Source organism: Colossoma macropomum, unplaced genomic scaffold (assembly GCF_904425465.1).
Source record: "Colossoma macropomum unplaced genomic scaffold, Colossoma_macropomum, whole genome shotgun sequence".
NCBI lineage: Eukaryota > Metazoa > Chordata > Actinopteri > Characiformes > Serrasalmidae > Colossoma > Colossoma macropomum.
In genome coordinates this window covers 17,957,806-17,980,303 of record NW_023494800.1, presented here as the reverse complement: position 1 = coordinate 17,980,303, position 22,498 = coordinate 17,957,806, and the positions used below count along the sequence as shown (strand labels likewise).

General features: G+C 37.3%; 1 protein-coding gene across 2 annotated transcripts in view; it reads right to left on the bottom strand.

Moving 5' to 3' along the window:
• The window catches only part of stim1b (stromal interaction molecule 1b), a 38,387-nt gene extending 22,095 nt beyond the window's left edge, over positions 1–16,292 (bottom strand). Inside the window, exons 1-4 of one of the 2 annotated variants that reach the window (XM_036587672.1) lie at positions 16,024–16,292; positions 15,738–15,924; positions 15,298–15,418; positions 766–896 (exon numbers count right to left, since the gene is read on the bottom strand). In XM_036587672.1, the coding sequence (XP_036443565.1) occupies positions 766–896; positions 15,298–15,418; positions 15,738–15,755 (270 nt within the window). In that variant the 5' untranslated portion in view covers positions 15,756–15,924; positions 16,024–16,292. Of the gene's footprint in view, positions 1–765; positions 897–15,297; positions 15,419–15,737 lie in introns of both variants that reach the window. The other variant, XM_036587673.1, reaches the window with a different exon arrangement.
• Between the last annotated feature and the right edge of the window lie 6,206 nt (positions 16,293–22,498).

Below are 22,498 nucleotides of genomic sequence, written 5' to 3'. Positions count from 1 at the left end.
TTTATGCTTACGAAGTTGAACAACACATGTAAAATCTGTGTAGTTGTCCAAGTCAACTGCCATAACTTAAGTCTTTTTCAAGCTACATTCTTTTACCTGGGAAAGCAGTATGACAGTATTAATTTGGGAGTAAAATAGCTTCTGTGATTCTCTGAACCTGGACCTCCCTCAGTAATAACACATCTGTTCTAATCCACCCCACAGAAAAATAATAACAAAACCTGCTAGTAGATACAGCCAATGTGCTGTGTTGTTATTGTTATTGAGTAATGCTGATGTGGTCATCCATGCTATGATGTTTCAGTACAGGCTGTCTGTAGGGAGTTAGGCTGAAATTCTGCATTTTATCCCATACAAATTGACCAGTCAAAGTTCCTACAAATTATTTTACAGAGACTCCTCTGATAAACTGTGCTTCAATAGTACTTTAGATACATCTGTTAAGGCATATACTGCTTGCAAAAAATGCACCAGACATGATCACTGTGAAGTTACACTAGTCTTCAAAAGTTTGGAATCATTTATAATACTATAACTTTTTATCATTTTAAGATAAAAGCTGTGACGTTGTAGAGTAGTAAGATCACAATAAAATCATTTCATACTTTTATGTTCAACTTTCCCATTTGACTTAAAAGTGATCCCAAACCTTTGAACACTAGTGTAAGTGAAACAAACACTGGGAAAGGGCTTATAAGCTGTTGAGCTACAATGGGTTCATAAAGGACAGCGTGCAGTGGTGCCCTGATATGCCACAGCCCTCACCCCATCTGTCTCCGTCACATCCACACTTCCGTCTGCATCATCGTCCATGTCTTTGTGGATGCTACGAATGGCCTCGAAACTCAGCACAGCGTTCTCATCCTGACACAAGACTTCATCGATCCCACACAGCTCTGAAAGAGACAGAGGGAGGGAGAGAGTGAGAGAGCAGAGAAAGACAAATGATTAAGATTAAATGAATAAGACGTCAAGACACTTTTAGTTGTATTTAAACCTTTTTTGTGGGACTCTCAGCTAACAGCACACACTCAGAGGCATTTCACTTTCTGAAGCTCAGCAGTTTTCATTTGGAATATTCATCGTAGACTAGATTGAACTGTACAAAACATATGATAGCAAGCAAACAACACAAATAACTAATATAAAATCTAATTTATCATTTGCACATTTTTCAAAGAAGCCTCTAATTTCGTGAGCCAATACTTTCCTTTTAAAGCATCCATTTATAATGAAACCAAGCACTTCCAATTAGAGTTCCTATTAGCACAATACGTTTTCTTTTCTGATACCAATACTAATTTTGCATTGCAGGTATTGACAGTCCAGTAGTTTTTCTTTAAAAACTAAATCTTTAAACTGAGCTTTTTTTAAAATTGAAGTACTTCCCTTAAAGGGAAATTCCACTAGTTTTTTTTTTTCAAATTTTCTGTGTAATTGACAGTTAAGGTGTAAGCAAAGTCATTCAGAGTGGTTTGATGTCAAATGCTCTGTTCTAGAGAAGCTTTAGACTCAGAATTGTTTGCCACATTGGTGATAGGAACCAGACATCTGAAGTGTTTAGTGCTTCTGAAAGCTACTTGAAATGTCACAAAATTATGAAAATATTGCCTAATATCCGAGACATTGTTTTACAATAGTTTTGTTACAATATTTTGACCTAAAATGTCTTTTCAGTCCATTCATGGTGGAGAGGTACATATAGAGTGTGTTAAGGCAAAATACTACCAAAAGATTTTCGGACTTACCACAATTTTACTATTAAAAATATTACATATAAAAACTCAGAAGACAAGTATAGATTCGTGGTTCAATCTGCATAGTAAATAAAATCGTCATATACGTGCTGTAGACATCACAATCCCTGGTTCCTGTCACGGCCACTGTAAAGAAATCTGAGGTGGTAATCTTCTTTGAAATTAACAATCTCACATTAAAATACTCTGAAATAGAGATAGGACTGATCCGATCCTATATCGGTATCGAGTCCGATGTTGATGTCACTTTGCTCATCGGATATCGTACAGACAGGGCAGATCCACTTACTGATCCAGATTCCAGTCCGCAGCTTGCACTGGACCATGAACTCGCCATAAGATAAAATAACACGCCACCAATCCATATTTCATTCCACATTTTACCATGAATCCTTCCCTATAAAATGGGACAACCCTCAAATAAAGAAGAACATTACTTCATTAACAGGCTACTAGCAGTGCTCTGTAGGCAACCCTGCCAGTCTGCAGTGATGGGAAAGGGTCTTAGTCTGGAAACGCCGAAAAGCAAGACTGCTACTCATAATGTTTGTAAAGCCAGCGTGCCGAGGGATTGAAGTATGGCTGCATCCTATAATACAACCAGTTTAATAAAACACCTGCAGAGGTTTCACATGAAAGAGTACCATGAGTTCATGCTAGCTAACAGACAGAAAGACGGCACTCGGCAGCGACTCTTGCCGATGCTTTCCAGAAACACGTTACACTTCCAGCACACAACCCAAAGGGTAAAGGGATCACAGAGTAGTTGCTCAACTTATTAACTCATTATACTCAATGACCAACTGCTATCTGTAGTGGAAATTGTTGGAATTCACAGCCTGTTGGAGCACTTAGAGCCCAGGTGTAATCTCCCATCCAGAAAATACATTTCAAAGATTAAGAGACTGCTATACCCGAACTGTACAACAACCAAGTATCATCAATGTTAGTGGCGGAGTTAGATGTTAAAGCCAAGAGCTTCACAACTGATATTTGGACAGTGGGTGAGTGCAGTGCATCGGGTGAAAATGTGCAGCAAACAACATACATCACACAATGTGAAAGTGTGTTATTTTAATATAAAACTGTATTGGATTAATTATTTATTATTTATTTTCCCTCCGATATGTGGTATGTCATTTCATTTTCTGCTGATATCTGCCTGATACCAATGCCCATCAATCAAACTGCAGTACATACATACATATATATATATATATATATATATATATATATATATATATATATATATATATACATATATACACCGATCAGGCACAACATTATGACCATTATGACTTGTTTCTATGCTCATTGTCCATTTTATCAGCTCCGCTTACTATATAGGTGCACTTTGTAGTTCTACAATTACAGACTGTAGTCCATCTGTTTCTCTGCATACTTTGTTAGCCCCCTTTTACCCTGTTCTTCAGTGGTCAGGACCCCCATGGACCCTCACAGAGCAGGTACTATTTGGGTGGTGGATCATTCTCAGCACTGCACTAACACTGACGTGGTGGTGGTGTGTTAGTGTGTGTTGTGCTGGTATGAGTAGATCAGACACAGCAGTCCTGCTTGATTGTTTGTGTAAAACTGTTTTAACAAAAAATATTATGATTTTATGTAAGTACAGCTGTTCAAGGCTGTGTTTACTTGTCATGTACTAGCTAGCGTTTTTGAGTTTTGCTCAAAATTAGCTAAACTTGGCCCTACGGAAACATTGGAATCAATTCCATCATTTTAATAAAATAAACATAATTAAGGTATAGAGTCATTCAAAGTAAAAGGATTTTAGCCTTAAGTCCAAGTTAAAAGTCTGAAATATGTTTTCAGCTCTGACTTTGAACCAATTCAGCAGAATGACCCATATAAATATTCCAACGAACAATAAATGAATGTTTAGATTTGGAAACTAACACTGACGGTCTATTTCAACATTAATTTAATTTAAAGGGACTGTGCTGTGGTTTAAAACTACGTCATGCTATGCTATATCCCACACTAGAAAACACTTTAGTTAAAATCGGTGAAAACACCTTTTGAAAATCAATGCAGCCTATATATTTACAAAAATAAAGGTGAGCAAACTCAGTGGTTTATAATTGACCTTCAGATCTTACAGGCTCTTTTTAAAGCCACAGTAGGACTGAGAAGAGAGTGGGCTTTAAAATTTGAAAGACTACAACTTCCAGGTCCCTTCCTCTCCATTACGCTCCAGTCCTGCTTCCAAAGCCCCTCCCTGCAGAGGAGGCTGCCATGCACGCACAGGCTAGCAACCATGACACCTGAAGATGCCAGGTAAAAGACGAGGAGCACACCCTGGTAAAAATATAACATAGCTTGCTTTTCTTCACTTGTCTTCATCTTTTTACTTGTCTTCATTGTATACGCTGTTGTTGGCAAAGGAGGGATGCACAGTTTTACTTGCTGGTTGTTTATCTGTCATTGCCTTTCCTGAAGCTGCTCACTGAAGATATTGAGCTCAACCGTGTGAAAGCATACGCAGAGATGGTGCACAGGGGAGGGGGGCTGCCCACAGCGTGTACACAAGTAGTGACTGACACTTCGTCAGACATTCCTCCTCGCTCAGATTGGTTGTTTTGATTCGGTCACGGTGGATTTTTGCAATGGCATTAGTAGCACAAGATGGAGCCAGAGGAACCTGATTTTTCACAGCCTTGTGTACTACTGTCAGGACAAATATGACAAAAAGTTCTATTTATACAGGTTACTTACTGCAGCTTTGAAGTATGTATCGTTCAGTGCCGTATTCCGCTTTCATCACAACTGCAAATACCTTATGTTCCTAATTATAAAAAGAGGAAGCCTACCAGAGTCTCAGTGTAAAAATAGCAATAACGGCATGGCCTGTGGAGTCCAGTGACAAAGCCTATTGTAAAAGGATAGCTCTAAAACCCAGTTAATACAGTTACTGATAGAGTCCCCAAGAACCAGATAGTGACTTTTTACGCTATTTATAGACATTAACACAAAACAGCTGCTGGGTTCCTGAAGCCTTGAGAGACTTTTACTACAAAATGCGGCCATTCAAAGTTAACTCTGTAACAATAGTACAACAAAGGTTAATACGTCTCTATTTCTATTTAAATGCTACAGAGAAACATTCACACATGGTGATATCATTTGCTAACTACTTAAAGTGCATGAAGTAAAGAGAAACAACAATGCACTTGCAAAAAACCACTGAACACACAACCACAATTGCCACTGCAACACTCACTATGCACCTGTATTATCCACACAGACATTAAAGGGGTTGTCAATTTGATTGTAAACATGAAAATTATCTAAATTATACTGAAGATATGTAATTTAATGACTGTTAAAGATTTTGGCAAATGAATAATAATATATATTTAATAATAATTAAAACAGATTGAAAAGCTAGAAAAACTCAACTACCCTACCTGTTAAGGACTGTGTCGGGGTTTCAGACCGCACAGTGTTTGGCAACATACACAACACCACAATAGACGTCACTCCGGTCGAGGAAAACAAGGCACAACCTAACAGAGAGTTCATTTTTAAAACTTGTGATTTCTGACAGCAATCAGAACAGATATTTCTCGGGATTTGCCACAGAGACCTTTTTGTAGTACAAAAACAACTTTCTACGCACTATTCAATCACTGAATTGTCTGAATAAGTCACAGAACTCATACCTATATTATTTGAATTGCTCTCCTGGTGGCTTTAAAATAGCACTGTTTCGAAGAACATAAATAACTCACAGCAAAAGCTAGCCAGGCTGAAGTACATCCTTCACACAGCAGGGTTAGTTTCTAACACAGTGTTACAATTAAGCCTCCACAAAGTATGCATATATCCATAATGCCCCTCATATAAATTCAAAAACAGTTAATTATTAAAAACTTTTTATTTGCAAATTCATTAGAAATATTTTACAGATGTCATGAAAATAAATGCATTCAAAAATTTTTTGTTCTGATATTTGCTGTTCTAATTTTTGGGCAAATATTAATTTGCTAGTGTTTGACAGCATCTTTTGGAAAGCTCATATAATTCAAATTAACTGAATTTTACTGAATTTAGTGTGTTGACTGTGCATAAATTTGCTTCACTTTCTTAGTGTCACAATTAGCCCCTCAGTCTATTACAGTTAACCTCGCCTATAGGGTACCGTTTTGTAAGTTATTATAGGTTGTGCCCCGCTCTTCACTATGCAATCACATCTACCATCTTTTGCAGCTTTTTATGGCACAAGTAGGTCTTGGAATCTGTGTGAAATATTGAATTATGTTGAATAAGAACTGAGCTGGACTAAGGGTCAGTCACTAACACAAGTAAGAATTAGAACAAATCTAACATATCACGTGAACAGCATTACCATATAAGCTAATTTATGGTTCAGTGGCCAAGTGGTTATTACAGGCCCCAGTTCATTCATTTAAGCACCATGAGATTGCTCTTGATTTTGGACATTTTGTGTCTGCAGATGTCCAATAACAAAGAGACGGAGTAATAAATAAAATGATACCGTAAATTGCACTGCCTAAAAAAGCTCAAAACGCTAGTTTGCTGGTATTTGGAGTTGCTCAGAGTCAACTACAACGACTCTGTGAAGCAGGGGTGTGGGAAGGGTAGCAGAGAAAAAAGGAATCTGCTTTGATTCTGATATTTACCAGCAAAATGTCAGTTCCTTCCAAAAAGATCCTTCCCAAAACCTGCTTAAAATCCAACAGAGGAAACACAAAAGTGAATATATTTTATAGTCAATAGTGAAATCATGATTTTTTGCTAACAGCAAAGGAAATAAGATGACATCCCCTGTAAATTGTTTTTACAAAACTACACCAGATTACTGTTTGTTTCACAATTAAATGCATTATGAGCACTCTATGTGATAACCTGCTTCCATTAGCACTGAAACTGAGCTTTCCCACAGGGGCTAACCACACACATTTACAAATGAGCTTCAGCAAAGAGAAGTTAAAAAGGGAGAGGAGAGAGCGAGCAGTCAGTTAGTCTGTTCACAGATCTGAATTCAGACTTAAGCATCATTCTTCAATATATTACTACTTTCTTTACTGCTAGACTCCCAGATTAGACTAATAAACTTTAAAAGTACATTAAGAAACTTTTTCCCCTCATTTATCAAGCTACCTTATGCTAATTTTTGCCATCTGCACCACCCTTTTCAGACTTTTCATGTTTCCACTGACTGACTGTTGGAATTAAAAAACAGAAATGCTCCCATTTCTTTAGCTTCAAAATTAGAGGCAATCAAACATGGTGTGAAGCATGTTTAACACAATAACAACAGTTAAATAGATAGGGAATTAATTAGTTATTGACTGGTATAAACTACAAGCTGTTAATCGTTATCATGATATTAGCTTTTGCAATACGGATACTGCTAAAGGCTGTAATATGCAAATGAGCCCTCTAACCAATCAACAATCAAAAATTTTCGGGGTGCTTTGATTAATTCAATTATTCATGCCCAACAAAAGTAAATTATTTATTGATTACTGATTGAATGACTAATAGACCGAGTAAATTGTCAAAAAAATGCAGGCTAATCTTTAACCCACATCACACTACAGACTCGCCAGTCCAGTTCTAATATGCGTTATCACACGTGAAATATATAGCAAAATACTGGCAATCAAAGTTTTGTTTTACCCATATTCTGCAGCCCCAGTGTACACTTGCTTTTTTTGCATTAGGGACAAGACACTGTTTTTCACCGGAATAGATATAAAAAAATCAATCTGCACAATTACTGCTCAATCTTCTCAATCTCTGCTGCCTCAGACTAGAGTCCGCCCAGAGAGATCAGCCTGAGAGATTTTAGAGCAGGAGAGAGGAGAGCAATCAGGAGTGGAGAAGAGGCAATAAAAAAGCAAGGCTCTTGAGGAGCCATGAGGATTTACAGAGAACGCAGCTTTAACAAGTCCCTTTAGCACTGTCCTCTGACCTTGCTGGAAAAACACAAGCACAAGCTGACAAGATCACGCAGATTCTTCTCAGTGATGGAAGAAAGATGGGCTGCTAGTAACAAAAAGCAGTCTCCTGAGACCTTAAACTGCATGTCTGAATTTTTAGTAATTTCTCTTTTATATTTTTGCAGAGTTATATAATGATAATTAAAACGTAATGACTTAATGGCTTGTAGTTCTGAAAGACCCTCTTTGTGAGTCTATCAAATAATGCAGCTTCATAGAGGAAAAACTTTGCTGATTACCTACTGAGAGGAGTGTGGGTGCTGTATAGTGATCTAGTGTCTTCAGGATTTTTTTCTTGACTGTCCAACATGCCAAGAATAGTCAACAGCTGCATCTAAAACCATGTACTACATTCTACATGCTATGAAATGATCTAAATATACTATAATATATTTGTACGAATATGAGAAAATAAGTACTAATAAATAACAATAAATAATGTAATTATTGATAAAGAGCTATGAACTACAAAGCTTTTTCCACCAGTTATTTGTACTAAATACTACAATTCAATTTCAGTTCAATTTACTGTAATTTTTAAAGGAACAAAGACTTTTTGAGAAGACTATATTTCGGTAAGTTTAAATAACATTCTTCCATTAGCAACATTACAAAGCCTATTATGTGTGGCTAGCAAGCTAACTCTATATTACAACTACTAGAAATTCCACCTAATGTGACAAAGAAGAGTTCAGGTGAAAGGAAGTCAAAATAAGTGATTATTTCCCACCAAATTAATCTTGATGGCTTCAGAAAGACTGCACAGGTATCAACCAATGATTTCACAGTTACCTTTCAGATGCTGAAAAGTACAGAGAAATTATACTTTAGTATGTGTACTGTAATTTTGCTCAGTTAAAATTGGAAGTATAGAGACAAAAATCTACTTAAGTAAAAGAAAAAACAGGCTTTAAACATACTCAAGAATACAAGTGTAATGTTCAATGTTTTCTTTTATTTTAGTAGTGTGTGATGTGACTGATTAACAGTCGATCAAATTAGCAGAACTATGGGCAGTTTCATTTTATAATGATATGAAATTAACTGAATGTTTAAATGAAAACAAAACAAATAAGTGGAAAGAGGAAGACCTCCTGGAATTTGACTTTTATAATGAGTGCTTTGAAAATTTAATGAAAAGTATTATCAAAAAAATAACAGTATAATAGTAAAATATTTTACTCAATTACTCTTGCAGATATAATGGAGTAAAGGTACACCTGAATTTCAATAACACAGTTGAGTACAAATCTTCCAAAATAATACTAACAAAGTACAATTACTGAAGTATTTTCTACACCCCCGTTAGCTATCATTAGCTAATAAACATATAATAACATACAAACAATACACATAAGGTAAGCACATTATTATTTTACTTGCTGGTCACAATCACTGATTAGTGTTAATTAATGCTATTTAAACTGAAAAACAGCAAAAGCGGCTGCCTGCCACCATGTTTTCTAGTTCGAATAGCCTAGCGTCTAGTGCTTCCATACTTAGTTTTCCCAATGGAAGTAGTACATCATCTGTGTTTTTTCACAATTCTTTATTCATTCCATGTACTGGTCGCATTAATGATGGCATACTACTTGGACATACTATTTAATATGGTTGAATGAGGAATTGGATGCAAGGAACGCCCCTGACTATATAACTGACGGACTAACTGACACATTGTTGAATGGCACATGTAAGAATTTCAAAGCTGACTTTTTTCAACAGTATGAAACCTTTGTTTGCTGCAGACATAAAAATCGCAAGAACAAAGTAGACGCAATTTTCAATACTGAATATAATAGTAAATGACCTGCTGCCATAAAGAGGAACCATTGTGCTGTCATTATTCGCTGTAATTTCTTGGACAATCCTTATTTCAGTCTAAAAAGGAAATTCCACAGATTTTTCTAATTTTTTCCATGAGTCAATTGTTATGACATAGACAAAAACATTCAGAGTGGTCTGACGTGAAATTCTCTTTTCTCAAGAAACTTACCCAATCATAATTGTTCACAGTTGTGGTGACAGGAACCAGACATCTGAAGCGTTTAATACCTCTAAAAACTACTTCACAGAAACATATTACCCAACAAGGTTATGAATATGATGACCAGGACAATGTTCTATGATAGTTTTGAGATAAACCTTTACGCTAAAATGTACAAATGTGCTTTTTAAAATCCAATTTAATGGTGGAGAGATACATGCAAAGTTTTGTACGTCAAAGAAGCCCCCAAGGAAAACTTTTTTTTTTTCAGATTTAAAACTATTTTACGATTCTCAACATCACATCTAAATACTCGGAAGATGTGTGGGTTCACTGGCTGTTTTGGATAGTGAAGAAAATGGCTATATTTGTGTTGTAGACATTAAAAACCCTGGTTCGTATTACCACCACTGATCACTGTAAAGAAATCTGAGTCTGTCCGTTTCTCTACCATGAACCACTTAACATCAAACCACTTTGAATGTCTCTGTTTACACTTTCAGTGATTGAATTATGCACACATTTTGAAAAATTTGTGGAATTCCCTTTAAGCAATGGTGCTGTGTGCAATACAAGGCCATTGCCATTAACAGTATGGATCTAAGATGGTAGTCTTAGGTTAAATTAGACTTCTTTACATAGATCAGAGTTGTCAGACCAAAAACATAGAGAACAAAAACAAATGATCAATGTCAATATGACCAATGTAGGTTCCTACTCTGTCGTTACTTTATATGAGACAGCGCTTCTGTCTTATTGCTGTAAAGGCTGATGGCTCTTTAAAAAGCATATGTCTAATTTATCAGGCAATAGACCAATTAAAACTGACTCAATGAGTTACACTGGTTCCTCAGGTGGCTGGAAGGCTATAGCCAGCTCTCCACTTGTGCCTGGTCTTTGATGAGGTCTGTGGAACCATACAGGATTTTTATTGCCCCATAAAAAATGTCCATTGTAGTTCATGTAGTTCTTTACTATTCTATGCATCCTGCATTCTGCAGTTTTCTAACAACAGTGTGATTTTAGCATAGTTCTCCACAACACAATCTCCAAGCACACCATCAAAGAGATATCGGTTCCTTGGGGAAAGTGCCTGTTATAGTGCCTTTTAGAAGTGTTTCTTTCCATTCCTGTCTGATGGCACAGTCACTGCTTATCAAAGTAGCACCAAAGTGGTGGTGAGGGGAAAATATCCACATAACGAAGGCTTTTAGAGCGCCACTGGGAATAGATCTGTGCCAGCACAATTTTCTTGACTGTGGAAAAGATGGTTCTGATTGCAAAGATGGTCCCAGCTATTTGATTCTAGCCTGCAGAGTATAACTACACTAAAACTGTAACTATATTCTATATATAACTACATTCTGTAAAACCTTCCAGTAGGATACTGTTCATAAGGCTACATGACACCTACAGAACCTTGTCATGACAGCTGACATAACTCTACATTCTATGTTCACTAGAAAGGTTACATTGGCCAATTTTGATTAAAGTTAGCTAAAGTTGCCTTTATGACAGATGACCCTCAAATGAAGTGTTAGAACTCTCTTCCAGTCCACAGAGCTATACAGAGATGTGACATATGACTGATGTGTGACTTACATTTCTACACCATATTATAATTGTACATATGCTAGTTTAGAAAAGCAGTTTGTGACAAACTAAATGAAAACCGATTCATTTTTGGCTTTGCTCGATTGTGTTCTTTACATAAATAAATGCAATAACAGCATTAAAAAAATGTTGTGATTAATGGACAACAGCAGATTACACAACAAAAATAGCCACGTTTTTATGTCGGGCTCAAAGGTTAAAGTTTAAAGAACCTCCAAATAATGTAAATAACAACATAATGGTTCAGTACCAATTAAAGATCTTTCCTAGAACTGCATGACCATTTTTTATCATGGACTTTTCTTTTTAAGAGTGTGCTAGCCATCAGCCTTCCAGTCTGATAGCCTATCAGTCCTATCATCTAATAGGAGACATCAGGAGCAAATGAGGACTCGGCTACAACTAACACTGCCTTTTCTCTTTTGTCTTCCAGGATGACCCACAAAGCTTCAGGGCAATGGTTGATATGTGCTGAAGCATGTCCACTTAGAATAGTCCTAAACTCACTGTTTCCACAAGGAGGCCCAACAATTTTGGGAATGGAGTCACTACGAGCAGGGCAAACTTATGCAAAACAATGTTTTCTGAGTTCAACATAAGGGCTCGCCAGTAATAGCAGCAAAGCTCTAAGCAAGAGGTTAAAGCACTTTCATAACTCTAAAGTACAGCACGGGTATATCGCATGCATGCTTTAAGCACAATCAGCACATATACAGCACTCTGGCTCATACATATACATTCATATGTTAATTCAGTATGAGAGAAACTGCCTTGCTCTCAATTACTTCAACTTCATTTCAACTCAATTACTTCAGTCAATTCCAGTGTGTCTTTATGGACCATGCATGTCTTTATGGACTAATGAAGGCAAAATGTAAACAAGACCCTCCATAAATCTTTACAGCTTTCGTAGTGAAATAACCTGAGCACTGCTCCACAAAGTGTGTGTAAAATAATATAAGCAGCACAGGATTCCAAACCACTTCTTCTCTCAAAGTACAGCATTTTAATACTGTAGCTGATATCTGGTACTACAGAGCATAGTCTAAAGATTTAAATTCATAATAAGCATATTTACATTACTGTGCTTTGATATAAAAAAAGACTAGGCATTAAAATGAAGGCAGGACACATTCTCAGAGTGCCACAGTAAATATTAATATATGACTGGCATGACGTGCCACTGAGTTGTGGATCTGTGGGGCTCAGAGGCTCAGTGTGGGTTTTATCTCTTATCCAAACTCTTCAGAAAGAACCATAAAGAGCATAGTCTAATACATTACTGTAGAAATAACAGACCACATACATACCAAACAGCTAGTGGAATGGCCAGCATAACTAATGTTACATCACACTAGGCTGGCCTACAGAACAGGCCAGAAATGAGGTAAAACGCTTGTGCAATCAGCTTTGGAGGACCTTTTTGGTAAAACTACCCTCTATTAAAACAAAGTTTTCCTCTCTTTTCTAGTTCTTTTGTTCTTCAATTAAAATGTAACAGATAAAGCTACATTAACCTTGGAACCTTATACTTCAAAGCCAGTTAAAGCCCAGCAACACAATTCCTTAAAAAGGAGAAGTTTGCTTTGTGCATTCCAGGAGACATTAAAAAGTTCTCTCTCTTCCCCATTACCCGTTCAGCCTTCCACACCACAGACCTGTGCAGTATGAAGCCCTGCATTTCTGAAGCACTGCACTCTTAGCAAAGATTTATGCTTTTGTTTAAAGGTATTCTCAAATATAAATAGGAGGTAAAAATAGAAAATAAGCGCAGTGGGTTTTCATTCTCTTGAATGAAGCACAGAGAGGAAAATTGGCACTGGGATGATATCAACTGTGTCTTAGAGGGAACTGAACTCATTTTTCTACAACTCCATTTCCAAAAAAGTTGGGACGCCGTGCAAAATGTAAATAAAAACAAAATGCAACGATGCGCAAATCATATGTACCCTATATTTAATTGAAAATAGTACAAAGATGACAAATCAAATGGTGAAACTGAAATATTTTATTGTTTTTTGAAAAATATATGCCCATTTGGGCAAAAATATATGCCCATTTGGGCAAAAGTTTGGACGGGGGCAACAAAAGGCTGGTAAAGTTGTGTAACGCTAAAAAAAACACCTGGTGGTTAACTGGCAACAGGTCAGTAACATGATTGAGTATCAAAAGAGCATCGCAGAGAGGCTGAGCCTTTCAGAAGTAAAGATTGTGAGGGGTTCACCACTGTGAAAGACTGCACGAGCGAATAGTGCAACAATTTCAATGTAAAATAGCAAAGAACTTTTGCTTTTCATCATCTACGGTACATAATAACATTAAAAGATTCAGAATCTGGAGAAATATCTATACGCAAGGGACAAGGCCAAAAACCAGTATTCGTTCTTTGGGCCCTCAATCAGCACTGCATTAAAAACAGACATGATTCTGTGGTGGAAATCGCTGCATGGGCTCAGACACACTTCTGAATACCACTGTCTGTGAAAACAGTTTGTCGTTGCATCCACAAGTGCAAGTTAAAACGCTAAAAAGCAAAGATGAAACCACATATAAACAAGATCCAGAAATGCTGCCACCTTCTCTGGGCCTGAGCTCACTTAAAATGGACTAAGGGGAAGTGGAAAAGTGTCCTGTGGTCTGATGAATCAACATTTGAAATTCTTTTTGGAAATCATGGACGCTGTGTCCTCTGGGATAAAGACCACTCAGCCTGTTATCAGTGCACAGTTCAAAAGCCAGTATTCATGATGGTTCAGGGGTGCATTAGTGCACATGGCATGGGTGACGTGCACATCTGTGAAGGCACCATTAATGATGAATGATATATACATGTTTTGGCAACATATGCTGCCATCCAGACACCGTCTTTTTTATTTCAGCAAGACAATGTCAAGCCACATTCTGCATGTATTACCGCAGCAATGCATTGTATTAAAAAAGGTCCGGGTGCTAAACTTGCCTGCCTGCAGTCAAGACCTGTCACCACTGATAACATTTGCCGCATTATGAAATGAAAAATACAACAAAGGAGACCCCAAACTGTTGAGCAGCTGAAATCCTGTATCAAACAAGAAAGCATTTCACTTTCAAAACTACAGCAATTGGTCTCCTCAGTTCCCAAACGCTTACAGAGTGTTGTTAAAAGAAGAGGTGATGAAACACAGTGGTAAACACTGTGTCCACAACTCAAACACAGCCATTTTATTTACTATCCAAAGCCACCAGTGAACCTATGTGTCTTTAATGCTGATGATGGTAATATAGTAGTTAATCTGAAAAATCTTTGGGTATCATTTTACATCATATTTATTAATATGTTTTGAAAATATGCTTTAGGACAAAACGTGTACAAAAATCATACAGAAATTAAAAAAAAAAAACTGGAATTCCCCTTTAAGCCTGATGCTCATTAGGGGATGGAGTCTGTGTTAAAGAAGCCAGTTAACACTAACTTTAACACTACACAATAAATTGTACATCATCTGAATTCACAATTAGTTAAGGCCAGAAGAAACCAATATCTGAATTTCTCAACAACCTGCACAATGTCACCAGCTTTGACACAGTGAGTTTTACTCATCATGAGCTTGCTATGTTTATGAATTAATCATAGGTCGTATCATAAAAAAGACAGATTCAGACCAATGCTAGAAACTATGGATACCACAACAACAACCAGCATATAGTAACTGCATAAGCTGCATGATAGAGAGCTGATTTGATGTCAGGTAACTATGCTATTATCATATTTCATTTGAATTGTTTTGCTGTAAAATCACACTCATTGCCTTCTGAAAATGTGTTCTGTTCTGCTAACATATTTTGTCAGCTCCATCTTGACTGCAAACCTGTGAAAATCCATTTAATTGCCGTGATGTTATGTTTTTGCAGTATCACCCACCCTTAGCAGAGACATGCACATTATAGTATGCAGTTACACATCTCTTACCAGACAATCCGTTGGATGACTGTAGGTGGTCTGTAAATCTTGGCTGGTCTGCTGCGCTTCTCCTCAAGAGACAAAGGCATGCGATGTACAGACAGGCAAGACTTACCGAATCCATGCTGACCTTCAGACAGAAAAAGAAAGAAAATTTAAAGGTCTCTGTCCTCTTTATCCTGGCAAGTTAAGACAACCATGTAGCACTAGTAGCTACATGAGGGAACTGGAAACAGGATGTTTTCACTAACATCTCAACTCTATACATATAAAACACTGAAGTAAACGGTGTAAGAGTTATTTTCTACTGATGCCTAAATTCTTCCCAAGTGGAAAATCAGCATATAACAGGGAGGACTCAGTAGCTTCCAGCTATGAAGTGCATGCTTCATTAAACATTATCAAAAAGCTAAGCTGAATAATCTTTGTCCATAAAAACCTCGTATTACCTGTAAGAACTTAAACATCGCAGACTTTCTGGTCACTGTCAGAGAAGAAGTCAGGGTTATTTGCAGTGTCTCTTCAGGTCACTTTGACGGAGCTCCATCGAGGACCAAATTTAGTCGAGGATGCGGTTGACTTGGTGGTAAACTTTAAACCCGGATGCGCTGATGCTGTGTCATACAGCTAAGCTGCCTGCAATGTACAGCCGAAAGTTTTCAACAGCGGCGCATTAAGCTGTGTAGAGAAGATTTTTTTTCCTATCACCTCCTCACAGTTTCTAGAATAACCCACCGATATTTGAATAGGCGAGTTCAGTAAAGCACGTCCATCACCTCCGCCCTCAGTCAACACCGAACACAGCACACAACGGTCTTCCGGATTTTTGGTGAAGAAAATCGTGGTCCGGCTGTCCAAAGTGCACCAAACTTCGTCACCAAGCTTTAAAACTCCGAATAAAACATGAAACACATGGCTGGATGTCCCTCTATGAGCGCTGCTCGCCTCTGTCGAAAGACAGGCTCGCTAATGTATTTTTTAGCTTTCATCTAATACCTGTCTTACTGATCGGGGAGTCCACTTAAAATGGAGCAATGCCGCCACCTAGCGGTGAACATCACCAACTGACACGGTGTTTTTACAGCCAAAAAGTAACAAGAGGTACAAACAACATTCAATAACCGAAAATAAACATATATTCATTGGCATCGGGTTATAGAGAAAGCAAAAATCCATCATAAAATATTCAGTTCTTTGCCTTGATTGTCTTTAGAGTTTATATTTGTTGAATATTGTATAAAGATGACATTTGACATCTTCCAAAAAGTGCATGAAATTAGGTTTGGAGAGAGACCATTTCGCTTTATGAATATGAAACCTCCCTTATATAAGAAACACATGTATGATATATCATTTTCAAACTTCAAACTCATCACATCTAAAATTAAATAAAGCATCAAAATATATCAATTCTTATGATACTCTCAAGTTTTTCCCCATAAAGTTTTGCCCATCTATCCAAAACATTTTACTAGTGGAGTGTTCACATTGGCTGTGAGATACTGTGAGTTCAAACTGAGTGAGAGATTTTCTCCCTGGACTACAACACATCCTGAATCTCTTATCTTAATAAACTGTACGTGTCTCCAATCAACCAATACAGACTAGTTAGTATGAGGTTATTGTTATGCTATGATGTGCCTCTAGCTCAAATGCACTGAAATACTCCTTATAATTTCAGTGTAATGGGCGTGGCTAAACTGCTGTAGGCTGAATAGGTGGATAAATTGTTTTTTGTGACCTCTCGCACACACACACACACACACACACACACACACAATCTACACCGCTTATCTTTCTGGGTCACGGGGGTACTAGAGACTATGCAGGTGGTCTTTGTGTGGAAGGCAGAAAAAACCCTGGACAGGATGCCAGTCCATCACAGGGCCTCACAGAAACAAGGAACTCAAATGTTTTTTGCAGCTTAGTTTTCATACATGGGCTGTGGAGTGAATGGAATAATTAGAAACTTTAACAATGTTTACATCCTGCATCAAGCTCCTTAATTACAAGAAAGTGAGGAAATAATTTTTTCCATTATATGAGTCCTTTAAAAATTTTGATAGCCACAGTGCAAGTTGTGCAACATAGCAGACGATGAGTGCGATCACACAGGCTGCATTTTACAACTTCTACAATCCTCGAAAAACACGCCCTAACTTAATACACCCCTAAATCTAGCTGCTGGATACCTGAAACTTTCTGTGAGTGTTACTTAATGACTTTAATGACTAATTAGTAATTGCAAAGCAATTGTGTTAAAAGCTTAATTATGATTTTTGTCAGAATTCTGCACTGCAGTCAAAACTCATTGCACCACTGGGATTTGATATCCTAGGGTTGTCCAAAACAATGATTAGAAGTATACACTCATTCAGATCATTCTCTAGCGCACACTCCATGTAGAGCTTTGTATCATTATTGTGATAAATTACATCACAGTTTCTAATTGGTTCATGGGTATTGTAAGTACTTCATTTGTTCAGTGGAGCACTGAACAAATGCATGTATCATAAAAAGAAAAATTACAGAGAGACTGCAAGCAATAACCAGTGTACGGTAACTGCATAATCAGCATAGCAGCAATATCTCATTGTCAATCTTTTCTGCCATTATCTTATTTTATTAATTTATTTTTACCAGTTGTTTGATTTTTTTCATGTTCCTCTGAAATAGTTTGGTCAGAGCCTGACCAAGTCCAGCAGGACTGGTCAAAGCTGCTAGACAGCTGAGATTTTAGCAGAATAATGCACATCACTGGGGCTAATATGAAAAAGTTTGATGAAAGATTAGTACAATCAAAGCCTTCATAGGAAAGTCTGTCTGTCCACCAGGCAACCATCCTGGCAACAACCACAGACTGTGTCCAAACCTGCACACTACCATTGTAAATAGTACGTCAATGTAGGGTAGAAAGGTATAGAATAGTACAGAATAGTGTAGAATAGCATCTGATTTTGGTTGCAGCTCGAGTCTCACAAAACTTTGAGAGTGTCAGATAATCTGGTGGGTTTTGTCACGAGACACATCAAGCTGACTTTTAACTATTGTAGTTATAAGTAAGAAGTCTGTCACTAGATTGTGGCAAGATCAAACCATTCAGCTCCTTAAGTCAATCATTACATGGCAGCTAGTGGATGTTATGCATGTTATGGATGTTGTGAAGCTGCAAAGCCAAGACACCAAGCTAAAGAGATCCAACTTGTAAGGAATGCTTCCAGAACAGGCGGCTCTGAATCAGCTGTCCAACTTGAGCAGTCTGCTTATATGACCAAGACAAACACTTCTAATATTCCTACCTACGCTGAACCTGTTTTCAACTCCTCATTAAACTATCAAGACCCACTTTCGGTCCATCATTGTGTGTACTTCTTCACTTCTGAGAACAAACTGGCCCTCAGCTGTCAGGGAATGTTGCACCAAGACAGGCCTTTCTTCTGTTGTCTGTGCTAAAGTATAAAACAAAATGTTCTTATGAGAGGCAACAAGTGGTCCCTGCTGTGCTGGTTTTGTTTTGCAGAAGCATGTACCCAAGCACAATCAACCAACTGACCAAGTCAGTTATTCAGTACACAACTGTTTCTATGTTGACAATCAACAATGTCAGCTGCCAGCTGTCAAATACAGTGATGCAGTCATCGTGCTGGAGTCATTAGAGTCAATGATTGTGCTAGATGGTTATGTAATTTCCAAACAATACAACCCATTGAACAGGACCAGGTGCACCTAATGGTACAAATAATGTTTCTTCATGTGCCCATGTTCCAAAATGATAATGTCCCCATGTACTAAGATGAAGTCAAATGCCTCCCAAATCAACAGCCCTCTAAACATCCTTGATCTTTACAGAATGTTCCAGAGTGCAGATTACGAGGTAGATTTCCTCATGATCTCGCTGGATATTCTTTCTACTATTCCCACAAAGAGATCAGATCTGCTGATTACACAGCTTGGCTCATCTTTTGCACTAAGACAAGGAATACCACTGACCAGTCCTTTATCAAACTGACCAGGTTCGATCACTTCGTGTGATGACTCACCTCTGGTTATCAGCACTAGCAAGTTTAGAGACAAGATGCAAATGTATATTTAGAAAACCTATTCATGGCGGAGAGGTACATACAGGATAGGACAAAATCATACTCAAAGAAAACTAATTTTTACACTATTTTACTATTATAAACATTATTTATAAAATCTCAGAAGGCACATGTAGATTCACAGGCCTTTTGAATAATAAATGAAATGGCTATATTTGAACTGTAGATATTGTGACCCCTGGTTTCTATAACCACCACTGTACAGAAATAAGTTATACAGTTGGTAAGAGTCCCTATGGACCATTTGACATCAAACTCTGATCTCAAATGACTCTGATCTCAATGACTGAAAAATACAGAAATTTTTAAAAAACAGTGGACTTCCCCTTTAAAACTCCCATCTAACAACAGACGTCAGTAATATGAGCACTGCTGTTGTAGCATGCTGGTTCTATTTGTCATGGTATTGCTGCACATCACAAAGTTGTACTTGCGTGATGGGCTTAGACAGAGGTTCTTTCACGGGTGCCAACACAAATTTAATAAAAGGCATGCCTGATTAATTACTTTAGCGGAGACAAATTTATCTGGTTATGCAAACCCTGCTACCTAAGTAGTTGCTTTGGAATGTAACAGAATTCAAAGAAAAAACATCCAGTGTAACAGTTTTTTGCGTGATTATTTGAATTCCAAGCTAAATGTTTGCTATCTTCCAATCTGTTGGGTAACCTAAATGGCAGAACAGTATTTGTGATGTATGTATTGTTACACTCTTATTACAGATGTTATGTATATCTGTAGTATATAGTATTTATTTATAGCATTTAATATGTATTCACAGAATATACACCTGTAGTATACAGTATGTATTTAAGTGCAGTATACATCTAATAATATGTGTTTGTAGTATACAGATACATACACATATAAAAGTATCAGTAGCATATAATATGCAGCATATAGCATATAATATGTAGCATCCATTTGTAGCACATAATTTGCATTTGTAACATGCAAATTATGTACCATGTATTTCTTTTGAAAAATACATTTTATTTTTAGATTTTTAGTATACATCTGCACTGTGTTTTCTGCATTCATGTCTTATAGGTGGTATGCATCTGAACAGTTATGGAGATTCATAGAGCTTTCACAACTCATCATGGTATTCAACCTGTTAGGACTTACTGTGTGGAACTGCCTCACCTTCCGAACTGAATGAAAACAGGTGTGACATATATACACACAAATACGCTCATATGCACTCTTCCTCATTGAGAAAGGATAATGTTTTCTTGCTAGGCACTGTATTTTTTTGTGTCTCCAGGGGCATGTTGAGTTTGATTCAAAGCTGTTCTGTGCTGCTGAAGTATAGTTAAAAGACCTTTTAAGCAGTTAGTTATTCAATTTGTAATTTTTCAGTACAGGTTAATTTCTGTACCTTGTAAAGCACTTCATTCAAAACTTGTTTCACTGTAAAAGGAATTACACTGTTTCATTAATAGTCTGGTTTCAAGCATAATTAGTCAATCAGATGATAGAAAATTCTGTTAAACGTCTCAAAAAGGAATTCCACTGATTTTTCAATATTTCTGCATAATTCCATCACTAAGAAACAAAGATGTTTTTATTTTTTTCACCCAGAGTGGTTTGATATGAAATGATTCATTGTGGAGAAACATACAGACTCAGATTTCTTTATAGTGGTGGTGATAGGAACCAGGGGTCATAATGTCTAAAACACAAATATCACCATTTTATCTACTATCCAAAACCGCAGTGAACCTACACATGTCTTCTGAGTCTTATATGTAATGTTAATGATGGTATAATAGTCATAAATCTGAAAAATAAGTTTTCTTTGGGGACTATTTTGCCTAACAATGCTCTGCATGTATTCCTCCACCACGAATGGATTCAAATAAATGGAATACATACAATACATTTTAAACCAAGACTTTATCAAAAAACAAATCATAAAACAATGTCTCAGGAATCAGGCAGCACATTTATGAGCATTTCATTTAATAGCTTTCTGTGAGAGAGCTTTCGGAAGCAATAAACTCCTCAGACGCCTGGTTCCTATCAGCACCACTGTGAACAATTCTGACTCAAGTTTCTCTGGAATGGAGCAATTCACACCAAACCACTGTGAATGACATTTTTACATCTGAACTATTTAATTATCTAGAATTTTTTGCAAAATTGGTGGAGTTCTCCTTAAGCAACTACAAATTGACCTGATATCCAAAAGTTAAAAATGACACATTTTCAGCAAAATTACTTCTTTATTTTCATCTTTTGCAGTTTCAAAAATAAGAAAAAAAGGAAAAGGGCCTGAAACAAGCATTTGGGCACCTTGCGTGGTCAGTATTTAGTAGCACCCCCTTTGGCAAAAATCACAGCTTAACACTTTTTGTAGCCAGCTAAGAATCTTTCACTTCTTGTTTTGGGGGATTTTCACCAATTCTTACTTGCAAAAGCGTCTTGCACGCACTGCTCTTCTGACGTCTATTCACAGGATTTCGATGGGGACCTTTTAAACCTTTGAAATTTGCATCACCTGACCTTTCCTAACGATGACTGTGAGCAAGCCAAAGTGGCCATGACTTAGTAAGGCATGGGAACAAGATCCTAATGCGTGGCCACAACTTAGTAAGGTGTGGGTACAAGATCCTAATGTGTGGCCACAACTTAGTAAGGCATAGCAACGAGCTAATGCCCTATAAAGCCGTGGTCAAGGCTTAATTTTCTCATTTCCTCGCCTTACTAAGTCGTAGCCGCGCAGTAGCATCTCATTCCCATGCCTTACTAAGTCGTGGCCACAACTTAATTATCTCATTCCCAAGCCTTACGAAGTTGTGACTCTGCATTATTTTAATTTCTAAGGGATGTCTGTCACCAGCAGGGCTCCGCATGATGGAGATTTTAGCGCCATTAAAGGATCCAGCCGTCTGGTTCCTATAAGCGTCGCTGTGAACGAATCCGACTCGGTTTGTCCAGACTGGCTCCTTTCACATCAGATCGCTCTGAGTCTGAATGTCTTTCTTTACATCTAAATAATTTCATTATGCGGTACATTTTATAAAGAAAAAACGGTGGAGTTCCCCTTTAAACTGGCGCTGTTTTAGTCGCACATTTTTAGCGCCATAAAACCGGAATATATACAC